General features: G+C 37.1%; 1 protein-coding gene across 5 annotated transcripts in view; it reads right to left on the reverse strand.

Annotated features, from left to right (window-relative positions):
- UTRN (utrophin) overlaps positions 1-13,000 on the reverse strand; it is a 509,162-nt gene that overhangs the window by 244,084 nt on the left and 252,078 nt on the right. For all 5 annotated transcript variants that reach the window (XM_059177336.1, XM_059177335.1, XM_059177337.1 and 2 more), the window contains 2 exons: positions 11,994-12,199; positions 10,246-10,400 (listed from right to left, as the gene is read on the reverse strand). In XM_059177336.1, the coding sequence (XP_059033319.1) occupies positions 10,246-10,400; positions 11,994-12,199 (361 nt within the window). The remainder of the gene's footprint in view (positions 1-10,245; positions 10,401-11,993; positions 12,200-13,000) is intronic.

A 13,000-nucleotide genomic window follows, 5' to 3' on the forward strand; every position in this document is an offset into this window, starting at 1 on the left:
TGGCTGGTAATGATGTTTAGACACACATAACAATGTCAATACTGAATACCTGTTTATCTAAAAATTCGGCAATAAGATGGTATAGCCACTCTAGAAAACAGTCTAGTGATTCCTCAAAAAATTAAAAATAGAATTAACATATGATCTACCATTCCACTTTTGAGCACACATCCAAAAAAAAACCTGAAAACGGGGTCTTGACATGGTATTTGTGTACCCACATTCATAGCAGCATTATTCACAATAGGTAAAATGTGGAAGCAAACCAAGTGTGCATCAATAGATCTATGGATTAGAAATGTAATACACACATACAGTGGAATATTATTCAGACTTAAAAAGGAAAGAAATTCTGACATCTGCTACAACATGGATGAATCTTGAGCACATTATACCAAGTGAAATAAGCTAGTTACAAACATACAAATACTGTATGATTCCACTTATATGAGGTACTTAGAGTAGTCAAATTCATAAAGACAGAGAGTAGAATGGTGGTTGCCAGGGGTGGGGAAAAGAAAGAATAGGGAGTTATCATCTAATGAGCACAAAGTTTTCACTCTGCAAGATGAAAAGCATTACAGGGATGGACAGTGGTGATGATAGCACAGCAACATGAATATTTAATACCAATGAATTGTATACTTAAAAATAGTGAAGATGGTAAATTTTTTGTTATGTGTATTTTACCATAGCAAAAAACATTTAAAAAAAAAGTGAAAAAAAATTCAATGATGAGGAAGGAAAGAAAATGGTAGCATGAGAAACCTGTATGTTTACCAGAACAGGATATCCATAGACAATGTCTAATACTGATGCTTTGGAAGATAATAGGATACTCATTTTATGTAGAATGTATAAATGACATAAGGAAAAGCCAAAATAAGAAAAAGTAGTTGCCCCTAGGGATGGAGACTGTGGTGAGTAGTGAGAGAACCAGTATATTCCGTAATAAACCTTTAAGTACTTCTAATTTTTTAAATAATATATATGGATTTCTTTACTTTCTAAAATCTAGAAGTTACCCACTAGAATTTGGGTGGTTAGTGGTGGGGGCTGGTGTTTTATCTTCCACCTAACCCCACCCATGTTTTCAATTTTTTTTAAGATTTTTTAAAAATTTATTTATTTGACAGAGAGAGATCACAAGTAGGCAGAGAGTCAGGCAGAGAGAGAGGTGAAGCAGGCTCCCCACCAAGCAGAGAGCCCAATGCAAGGCTTGATCCCACGACCCTGGGATCATGACCTGAGCCGAAGGCAGAGGCTTAACCCACTGAGCCACCCAGGCGCCCCGGTGTTTTCAAGTTTTAAAACATCAACTGAAAAAAAGAGTATTAAGAATAAACAAAAAGGTTGTGCTAAAAAGATAACTAAAAGCAAAAAATTAAATGAGTATACACATGCAATTAATCAACAATAGGCAACTCTTAACACTCACTTAAAATTAATGACTATGAAATCTGGTATAGTCAAACACTTTAATTTTACACAATCTGTACCATTTATTTTTAAGACTATTCATATGTATAAAATAGGTTATGTGGCAAACAGCTAAAGTAAAAGCAGATCATTATAGATTAGCTCTATTAAACCTTAAGAATGCCCAGACTAGAAGCAAAAGGATGTAATGTCTGAGAATCCTATGGGGTTATTTACTTATAAAAATGAAGCAATTATTTATCCTCACTCCAGAGCTTTACTTTTTTCTTTAATTTTTATTTTTTAATTTAAATTCAATTAATTAATTACAAGGAATTATCAGTTTCAGAGGTAGAGGTCAGTGACTCATCAGTCTCATATAATACCCAGTGCTCATTACATCCCATGCCCTCCTTAACGTCCATTACCCAGTTACCCTGTCCCTCCACCCCCCAGCCCTCTAGCAACCCTCAGTTTGTTTCCTAAGATTAAGCATCTCTTATGGTTTGTCTCCATCTCTGATTTCATCTTGTTTTATTTTTTTCCTACTTTTTACTTCTTTTACCTTAAATATCCATCCTCCCCTCTCCCCATTCCCAGGAACCTTCCCCTTCCAACCTAATTAATTTTCACCTTCCTTCCAAAACTTGTTGCAGACACCTTCTATGGCACCTCTGCCCACACACGGCATGATGTCCCTTACCCTATTCACCGGCCATGCTGTCACAAATCACCACCTCGTGGCTTAGAGCAACCTGAGTTTATCATCTCACAGTTCTGTCAGTTAGTTTCTGAAACAGGGCTCACTGGACTGAAATCAAGTTGTCAGCAGGGCTGTGTTCTTTTCTGAAGGCTCTAGAGAGTTCTTTCTCCTTGTCATTTCCAGCTTCTGGCTGGAGGTCACCCACATTCCTTGGCTCCTGACTGCTTCTGCCTTCACTTTTAAAGAGGCATGGAACAATCAAGCCCACTCAGATGAACCAAGATAGTCTCTCCACCTTTGGAAGACATTCTGCCACTGCAGCCCATCTCCAATCATGAGCGAAAGGGACTATCTGGTTGTCTGTTTGAAGTTTCTGAATCATCAGTGCACCTGGTACCCCCAGGGCCTACACACAGTAGGAACTCAAGTATGTACTGAATAAACTAATTTAAAAAAAAATCCTTCCTGCAATATTTTAAGAACAAAGTGAGGTATACATACATAAATGTTTCAAGATATTGTAAATACTCAACAAATGATATTTTCCCTAATCTTCTACATGAATTGGGTGAAATATTGGGAAATTAATTTTGCCTACATCATGCAAATGTGCAGTTTAGTAATAAAGGTCCTGGAGAATTTTTTCAAGTTCACATATATCTGGGTGTCAGATTTTTTTTAATCATGAATACAATCAATTATTAAAAATAACAAATACAGAAAGTAAACTCTATTTACACCAGTCCAAACTATCTTCATATTATTATAATATACATTTTAAAACCTTATAATCATCATGTACATTCATTTATAGTCTTATTTTTCAACTATAATTTCATACAGAATTTCAAATAGAATATAGCTTAAAGGTAACATACCACACATGCTAGTCCTCTTAAAACTAGATCCATTGCTAGAGTATGGTATACTGGACACTACAAAACTCTTTTATCCATTTTCAAAATATTTCCCATGATTTATTATACAACCATAAGGCCAAAAATAATTGCAAAATGAGAGGTTCAGGAATGAGTATGCACACTTTACCGCACAGGCTAATAAATTACCTTTAAGCCATGTGCACATGGCTCTCAGAAGAAAATGACCTAATTCTACCACCTCTGCCATTTACTGGTTCTATGGCTTGGGATAAATCACTTCAAATCTCCCTTTTTTTTTTTTTTCCATCCTTAAACTAAGTTGCTTGGACTAGAGGAGTAAAGGATCCATTTCAGAGTCTCCAGGGGTCCTTTGAAAACCACATAATCCATCACCAAGATTACAAAACGTGCTCCACTCTCCACTCTCCACTCCCATCTCCATCCCTCACTTCAAATCAAGAATCCCACAGTCATCAAGAATCACTGCACGTTGGGGTGCCTGGGTGGCTCAGTGGGTTAAGTCTCTGCCTTCAGCTCAGATCATGATCTCAGGGTCCTGGGATTGAGCCCCTCATCGGGCTCTCTGCTCAGCGGGGAGCCTGCTTCCCCATCTCTCCCTGCCTGCCTCTCTGCCCACTTGTAATCTCTTTGTCAAATAAATAAATAAATAAAATGTTTAAAAAAAAGAATCACTGAATGTCAATAAGATATTACTGATGGGGAGAGATGAGGGCAGGGGCTGGGAAGTACTCGTGTGCCAGTTCCCAAGATCACATGTGGCACTGAACTCCCATTTGTCTGCAATTCTCAGGGAAGGCTTTATATCCGGCAGTTCAGGTTGCTACATCTCAGGATCAGAAAGCCAGAGGACGTTCTGAGAAATATCATAGGAGAATACAAGGGTAGGAGCGCTATTATAGGAGGCGGGCGGAGGGATATCAAGTTTAGGGAATTGTGGCTACCAGACAAAGGCAGAGATTTCTTTTAAATCTTTTTAAACCTATAAATCAAAGAATAAGGATAGGCAGAAAGCAAAAAAAGATAACAATATTTGAAGTTTAGAAGGGTAACGTTAGCAGAAACAAGAATTTTTCTTGAAGAAACAAAAGTAACGGACTATAGAATTCTTTGGGACAAGAAATGGTGCACACTGAAAATGTAAATAGCTTCTCATGAAAGATTTGAGGAATCCATGGGTGGCAGATTTATAATAGTTTATCTTAAAGGGAACTGGGATTTTTTAAACATAAACTTTCAGCTTTTTAAAAGATTTCTGCTGTAAAAGCAGCTGATATTCTACAAAATAGCTTATAGTTATCTTGTAGCACAACAGAACGTGGCCACCCATCTAAGTGACTTTTTTAATGGTATTTTAAAGATGTTATATAATACTTGATATTTTAAGCAACAAGATATATTATTAATCCAGTGCACATGTACTTATTATAATTGGTCAACAGAGTAAATGCAACCAGGTATCTTTTTTTTTTTTTTTAAGATTTTATTTATTTATTTGAGAAAGAGAGAAAAAGAGACAGAGTGTGAGAGAACACAAAAGGTGGACAGGGAGAAGTAGACTCTCTGATGAGCAGAGAGCCCAATGTGGAACTCGGTCCCAGGACCCTGAGATCATGACCTAAGCTGAAGACAGATGCTTAACCAACTGAGCCACCAAGGCACCCCTCTTTTTTCTTTCTATTTTAATGGAAAATAATACCTTCAGAAACCCACAGATATGTGTTGCTAAATTTTGGTATACTTAAAAGGTGATCTTTACAGTTACATGAGATTTAAATATACTTGTCTCTTTTGAGAGGAGAACACTGGCATCAGAAGTTTGAGTGGCATGTAGAAAACTTACAATGAAATAATTCTTTAAGCTTTTCAATGGATGTTTTCACAAGGTAATTCTGTCAGTAAATAAAATAACATTTGGCTAAAAAATGTATTAAATCACACTTTGGGGAAATGCAGTTGATTTGATGAAGAATTAGTACCTGCAAATACACCGCACAATCTGTGGTCCTTTAGGAGACCCAGAGATTGGGTCATCATGATCAAGCACTTAAATATTCACTCCAGGGGATTTAAGGAGACTGTTCCAGGCTGCCATTGCCACACCAACTGGGAAGCTCAAGAAAGAAGCCCCCACCGGCCCCATACCCACTCCTTGATGCCTGCCCCTGACCTTATATAACCCAAAGGAGCAGCTCTCCCTAGAACTGCTGCTGTCAGTAAGCAAATATGTAAGACCACAGAGCTATTTCCATGGCAGAATGTACATTACCACATCCTATTTCCCTTTTAGCTATCACTACCAAATACCCAGTGTTTCCTGGCCAACAGATATAGGGCTGTAGCTAATACCACTCCGTGCCTTCCCCAATCTGCTCCACTTCACCCCCCAAACCTTTTTCTGTTATGTCCAGAACTCTGTTCTATGATCAGCAGACCACAGATCAACTCCTTCACCTTATCCTAAGTGAAATTGGTTTCCTTAGGACCATGAGTTCCCCTTGAAAACTTCCAAGGACACTTTTTTCTTTTTCCTCACAGATCCTATATGCCGCAGGTAGTCATTGGAATAAGGGTCCTCCTCCTTGCTTTTCACTGCTGTTTTCCGGCCATTGTCCTCCCACCTTCCAGGCAAAATCCTCCTCTTCCAAAGCACCAGATATTTATCCATGACGTTCATAGACTGACCTCCAGGCCCATGGTCACTGCGTGATGGTTCTAACAGTTGCTCGCTCCCTTGAAAGTTAAGTAGTGTCTGTAAGTCAACTCAAGGTCCACCTGCCAAGCCACAGTGAGGGACTGCAGCACCCAGCAGAAGGGAGGACATCTGAGACCAGATCATGGACTAGGAGCCGTATCTGGGTCCACTCCTTTACAACCCCTTCCTCTCCCCTGCCTCGGATCTTCCATCTGCATTCCTTCTACTTGCCTCTGAGTCAATGAGCATCACTACACATTTATTATTATAAACCACAGACAGGCAGTCATCACTGCCCAGCAAAATTCAAGTTCCCCCAGGAAGCTCTGTGCCCCATCTACCAGGATTCTGATGTTACCTGTGATCCTGTTCAAACCTGCCTCAGCCCCACGTCCAACCTGACTCACAGCATATCCCTGCATCATAAAGAGAGCAGACTCACTACAGAGAATTGTTCATCTTCCCACCACATAGTGATCAATAATGTATAAGATATTCCTGATAGCACAAAATTACATTGTCTCATTTCCTTTACAATATCTCAACATAGTTAACTAGGTTGTGTATACATGTACACTGACATATACATATACATAGGCACTCCGGGGTTAACCAACACTTCAGACCCAAATCAGGCATTCACACTTCAAAAGTTACTACAAACACTTTTCAACTTTCAATACATCTCAGTTTACATTAAAAATGTGTTACCTGGCATTAAGAGATACAAGGGGGAAAACGTTGCACAGACGAAAAGAGCAGGGGTCAATGTACTTCAGTTAGTTAAAAATGTTAGAGATGGGCCTTTTGTTTGCAGAATCCAACATGCTGGGAGCTACTGTGTTTCAGAATTAAGAATTTTCTGCACAATAAAAAGTTATTCTTATGAATGTATCTGTATGACATATTACACATAGTAGGGATGGAGGCAGCAAACATATTAACATTTCTACAGCTAGGAACAAGGCTATTTATACTAAGCAGGATAAATAAAGACTATAATAAATAGCCTCATGTCAATTCAAAGTTTTCTGTTATCAGAGCTATTGGATTTTGGCATCAGAGATAAGAGAACGAGGCCCTGTAGCTGTGAATGGCCAAATTACTTAGGCCAATTGCAATTCATACAAAACATTTCCTTTGAAAGCTGTTATTAAACTTCACACATTATGCTGCGATGACATTATTCCATGAGCAAGTATAATAACCCTTTACCGACCCCCCCCCCCACAATTTGGCTGCCAATGACGCATATACTGAATACGGCTGGAAGATTAAGAGAGCCCTCATAGACAGCCTCTTTGTGACCACGGTAGAGGGCACAACGGACATATAGTGAAGAATGCTGCATTATTCATAATAGAGGCCCCCGTACAATCTTTAATCAGATCTGATTTCTTAACTCGACACAGATAAGAAACAGTAAGTGGAATCACAGACAGATCCGAGAGGTGGGTACACAGAGCAGTCACCAGCCATCACTGACATTCTGATAACAAAGGAAGAAAACAAATTATTTTTAAAGGATGTAAGAGCCCGAAAGCACAGTTATAAAGGTTTGGATATCAGTCTCAGCTCTGCTCTTTTGAGCTGTATGATCTCGGGCACTCCTTAACTTTCCTCTGCTTCAGTTGATTCACTGACACAGCATTGATGAACACGCTGCCTGTCTCTTATGGTTTGAGGATTAAATAAAGGGATTAGCACAGAGCCTGACAATGGGAAGACACCCAATAAAATTCATACACTAAAAATAAAGCAGAAAATCTCACAAAGCATGGCAGTCTGAATAAATTTACTACCAATTCTTCAGAACTCAGAGCAGGAAGAGCATTATCATAACTTAGCACAGAGAAATATCATCTTGGCCACACTATGTGACTTTGAACATGTCATTCACCATCTCTGAGCCTCGGAGCCTGACATTAGACCATGCACTCTCAATGGAGGTGAGAAGTGGTTCTTCAATGGGGCAGGGTTGGGGAGGGGAGTGGAAAAATCTACCCTTTTTATGTATGAAGCACAACTATAAAGTATAGAAACAGACACACAGTATACTCATGGTATGAAAATTTCATGGGAATGGGGATCTAACAGGGCTCTTTGGGGCTGATAATGTAAAAATGTTGAGAAACACTGGCTTAAATGCAGTGTAAGCCTGTGGATAGCTCTTAAAGCTCTTAAAGTTCGTCACTCTCTCCTTACAACAGTAATGCCAAGAATTTTTTTTTAATGTTGCTTGTAAGTTCATGTGTTTTGTTTAAGGCAAGGAAAGATTTGTATATTCTAGAATGGTCCCCAATTAAAACAGTTAAAAATTGTAAATATCACTGTGTTTAAAAGAGAAAATCCTTGCAATACATAGACCCCCCAGCTGTCACTCATGAAAAGGATCCTGTGAGCTACAGTTTTGCTGTATTTTCTCTGCTTTATAGATAGCAATATACCTAAATCATGTCTAAGTTTTAATGTTGATGTATTTCCTCTGAAAATGCAGTAAGAAACTAAAATAAGCACAATGACTTGTTACTACCATAAAATTGTAACACTGTGCTTGTCTTAACTCTGATAAATGAAAGATCACCTTGGAATATAATTCATTTTTAATTGCCTCTTCCATCTAATCTAACTACTGCTGTAGGCTGTCTTAAAATATTTACAAAGTAAAAGCAAAAAAAAAAAAAAAAAGAATTTGAGGTGCTAAATAAAGCAGGTTTCACATTCCTAAGTGATCAGTTTTTCTGGTATCGTTTACAACAAAAACAAAGTCATAATTCTTACACATTGATTTTTTTGAAACACTCAGATAAAGTAGGCTTAAGGACTATCTTAATGTTAAAGCTGTCTTAATTGACATGTAATTGACATATAATATATTAGTTTTAGGTGTAGAACATAATGATTGGATGTAAGTATATACTGCAAAATGATTAACACAGTAAGTTTGGTTAACATCTATCACCGCACATGGTTACACATTTTTTTTCTCTTGTGATGAGAACTTTTAAGATCTGCCTGGTAACATTCAATTACACAATACAGGCTTGCTAACTGTGGTCACCACACTGCATTATTATATCCCTAGGATTTACTTATCCTATAACAGGAAGTTTATACTTTAAAGCCGTTTTTAATTCACTCTCTTCCCTGCCTTAGTTTTGGGATCCTTACTGTATCCAAGGAAGCTGTTACAACAGATTGAAACAGCTGTACTAAAATTCTAGAAAGAGCAGGATAATAGCTATCTTCTGCTTTAACTACTCTTTAGTGTTGTATGTGCTACCCTACTCTTATTTCCTCCAGAATCCTAGGTATATGTAGCAACATATATATATTCATACTCATATACTGCCTCGTAATTCTTGTCTTCGGGTTTCCCAAAAATCTAAAATCTACTTTATAGACTCTAACTAAAAATTACATTATAAAAATGTATAAAACACCTCCATGTCAAGCGGTTATTAAATGCTTGGCCATACTTTATTACCAGTAATATGCGTCATAAAGTGTTTTAGTATTATCCATTTTATTCACTCCAAAATAAATGCGTTTTGATACAAATTTGCTTTCAGGTGGTTATATCTGAATAGATAAAGATGTGTGTGAAACCATAATTTCATTAGAAACAGGCATTCCCTGTACTATGCAAGAAGTAAACACTTTTTCCTGATGATGAATTTAACTATGCTATTTTAAAGAGTTGCTAACCACTGTTTACAGTTCCTCAGACCCTAGGTGTTCAAGTGACAGGAAAATCTCTCTGGTAAATACATATGCTATTTTAGACTGTTCCAAATATACTGACTAGACAGAGTGATGGAAAGAAAACAAATTAGATGAAGCCCTAAATACACATAGTGTATTTCAGAAGTCTGGCACTGGATCCATGCATTCTCAGCTTCAACTAAGGATGACCTCGCCAAAGAGCACATGACTTTAATTATATATAGTTTTATTTTTTTTTAATATTTTATTTATTTATCTGACAGAGAAAGAGAAAGACAGCACACACAAGCCGGGGGAAAGGCCAGCAGAGGGAGAAGCAAACGTCCCCCCCCGAGCAGAGAGCCTGACGCAGGGCTGGATCCCAGGACCCTGGGATCATGATCTGAGCCAAAGGCAGACGCTTAATGGGCGGAACCACCCAGGCACCACTATTTTCATCATTGCATCTGTAAATACCTCACCAGTCCTTACCCCCAGTGTACTACAGGATATATTCCAGGTAATGCTGGGAGGCATAAGAAAATCAGAACACATAAAATGATGTTTGGCAAGGTTTAGATTCATTCAAGGAAAAATTCCATTGCAGAAATTCAAATAGACAATGTATAAATATACCTTCTGTACTAAGTGTGATACTAACTCAGCACTGGGCAAAAATTTTTAAAAAGTAACAAAAATATTTATTTCTGGTAGTCTCATATTTGGCATGTTTCCATGAGAAAGCCAAAGCCAAAGACTGTCAAATTCTCACCTCTACATGCATTTACCTGCCAGGCCCTTCATGTTACCTTTGTTCATGTTACCTTTGTTTGAGGTTGATCCATGATGTTTTTAAGTACTCAGTGGTTTCTTTCACATTCCTGGTGTCATCATTACCATAGTCCTCCAGCAGTTTCTGCAGAACGTTTTCAAACGCCATTACAATACCATCACCAGGACCCAGTTCTTGAAGCAATACCTAAGGTGTAATTGCAGGTGTCATTATTAGATTCGGTCACTCGGTAACTAGTACTACCTAAACCATGGTTCTCCTCATAGGTTTCAACAAGTTTTAGACACAAATATCAAAAGAAAAAAGCAAATTATGGGACAAACTCTTGAACATAGCTTAAATAAAAATAATTCTGTAAGTAAAAAGGCAAATGTCTAAGGAATGATCAGGTACACAGCAGATATTAAGAGGCTATCTTTACCTTTGAGGGATACTTTACTTCCTCAAAGCATTTATCTTTTTCCTTTGTTCTGCTACATATCTGATCCTTATAGCAACATGCATCATACAGGAATGAACTTACTATAGAGTTTCTCTCTACATGCTGGCAGGAAGGAAAAGAGCCAACAATATGGAAGTCTTCTGTGCCCCTGGGTCACGGTGCCTGTTGACAAAGTTAACTGCTTGGGTGGATCAAGTAGCCAAGCCAGGTTTACTAAGAATTGCTATTAAATAATTAAACTGATGCTGAGTGTGTCCACAGGCATTGGTTTTCTACCTCTCAGAGCCCCTGGATCAAGATACTCTCCATGAAATCTAAATGAGAAATGAATGTTCCCATAATGCTTTTTATAGCAACTGGCAAAAAAAAAAAAAAAAAAAAAAAAAAAAAAAAAAAAAAATCTATCCTAGAGTCTGAATAGAAAATTTAGAAATGAATATTCTGTCTGAATAATAGATGATTGAAGCATTCATCTCACTTTTAATTGTATTCCTCTAGTTAACTATCCTGGGGCGTTGCTGATTATTATATTTGAGTCATTTGGTGAAAACAATCAGCAGATGTCATAAACACAGAAAATGATCCACAAAATCAGGACACCTGGCCACTTGATTTTTAAATTGTAACCACAGAAAGTCTACATGTGTGAATTATAAAAACATGCTCTCAAGTCTTAGATTTTGTTTCCCATATATTCTACACAAATATACACTTTCATCTTAGGCTCACTGAAGGGCAAATAAATATTATGCCAAAATATAACCTAAAAACTATACCCTCTAATTCAAAAACATTTTCTGTAATTATAGAGAGAATTTAAAATACCATCGATGTTCAATATCATCAACTTTATATTCAAACCAATCAAAAAAGTTACCTACTCTGATGATATAGATAAAACAGTTTAGTTATAAAAGTATTAAAAGGAACTAAACTTATTACCTGAATTGTTCAGTACACTAGCTTCAAACGAAAATCTCAGAAAATTTCATAAATAAAAATAAGCTTCAGAGCAGACATGGAAGACAGAAAAACAGAGGGTTCCTGAGATACTGAAAATACTCTCTTTCTAGGTGCTGGTTCATGGTTGTGTTCCATTTGCAAAGAATCCGTGAGCAACACATCTGTTACACAGGCATATTTCTACTTGTTACACCTCCTGAAATTTTTCAACGACCTTCCTGGTCAAATTCTTTATATAAATTTCAATGTATATTCAAAGCAATGGGAAAATATCATGACAAGGGTCCTAAAAATTACAGTTACCAAAGAACAAAAAAGTACATCCAATAAATTAATAATGCCCAAGAAAGCGCCACAAATCTAATGAGTCTTACTTGATTATCAGAAATCTGCTTGATAAGCGGATCCCTTCGGGCTTGTTGGAGAATATAGAATCGGGCCTCGTATTTTCTCATAAGTTCCTCGGTTTCCTCCCTGTGGTCATCCCACTGAAGACTGTCAATAATCATATCCTCTAGCTGCTGCTGTCTTAACTCGACACCATGCTGAGTGCTGTCCCACTGGTTCTTGACCTTTTCCACTGAGGAAGCATACAAAAATAATCCCAGAAACTATCAGGAAAGGGGAAAAAATACCTGATTTCAAATTTATCATAAGTAAGGTTATAAATAGAAAAGAAAAAGAAGGCAAGTTGCTGTATACATTTTTAAGGGAATTTAATACATGTCTACCATACCGTACAACCAACACATCTCTGTGAAACTATTGTTGAAAGAGAATCTTGAATTAAATTCTATTTTAAATGCACTGAAATATCTCACAATAAAAATATCTACGATGGATAAAGCAAAAATTATAAAGAAAATATATTCCTCTCTGATGTATATTCACAGATCGTGGTTTGATGAAGGCAGAGTTTAACAATACTTTATGACAGAACTTTAAGACACAGAGGCAGTCACTTGTCATCCTCAAAGGAGATACTCGAAGGTTGTCAAGATTTTACAAGGAAATAATCTATTTAAGAATACTTTTCATATTTGTCTTACTGTTGCATGAAACCTGTCTAAAAGAAAGTATTTTTATACACTCAAGAGAAACACTAAAAGCAAATTAGATTCAAGTTCTATCTTCCCAGTACCTCTTTACCATAAAAAAATCCACATTAGTTCTTTTCCTCTTTCTTTTTAGTATTCCTTTCTATCTTTCTTTCTTTCTCTCTTCTGTCTGCTCTCCTTCCTTTTTCTCCCTTCCTTTCTCTCCTCTTCTCATTTTTAACATGAAGCTAAAGAGAGACCTAAAGAAACTTAAATCTTTGGTTAATTACTTCATGAATAGTTCAAGATCTTGAACTGAAGCACTAGTAAACTATAGCTTTGAA

The sequence above is a fragment of the Mustela lutreola genome, chromosome 6 (genome assembly GCF_030435805.1).
Source record: "Mustela lutreola isolate mMusLut2 chromosome 6, mMusLut2.pri, whole genome shotgun sequence".
Classification (NCBI taxonomy): domain Eukaryota; kingdom Metazoa; phylum Chordata; class Mammalia; order Carnivora; family Mustelidae; genus Mustela; species Mustela lutreola.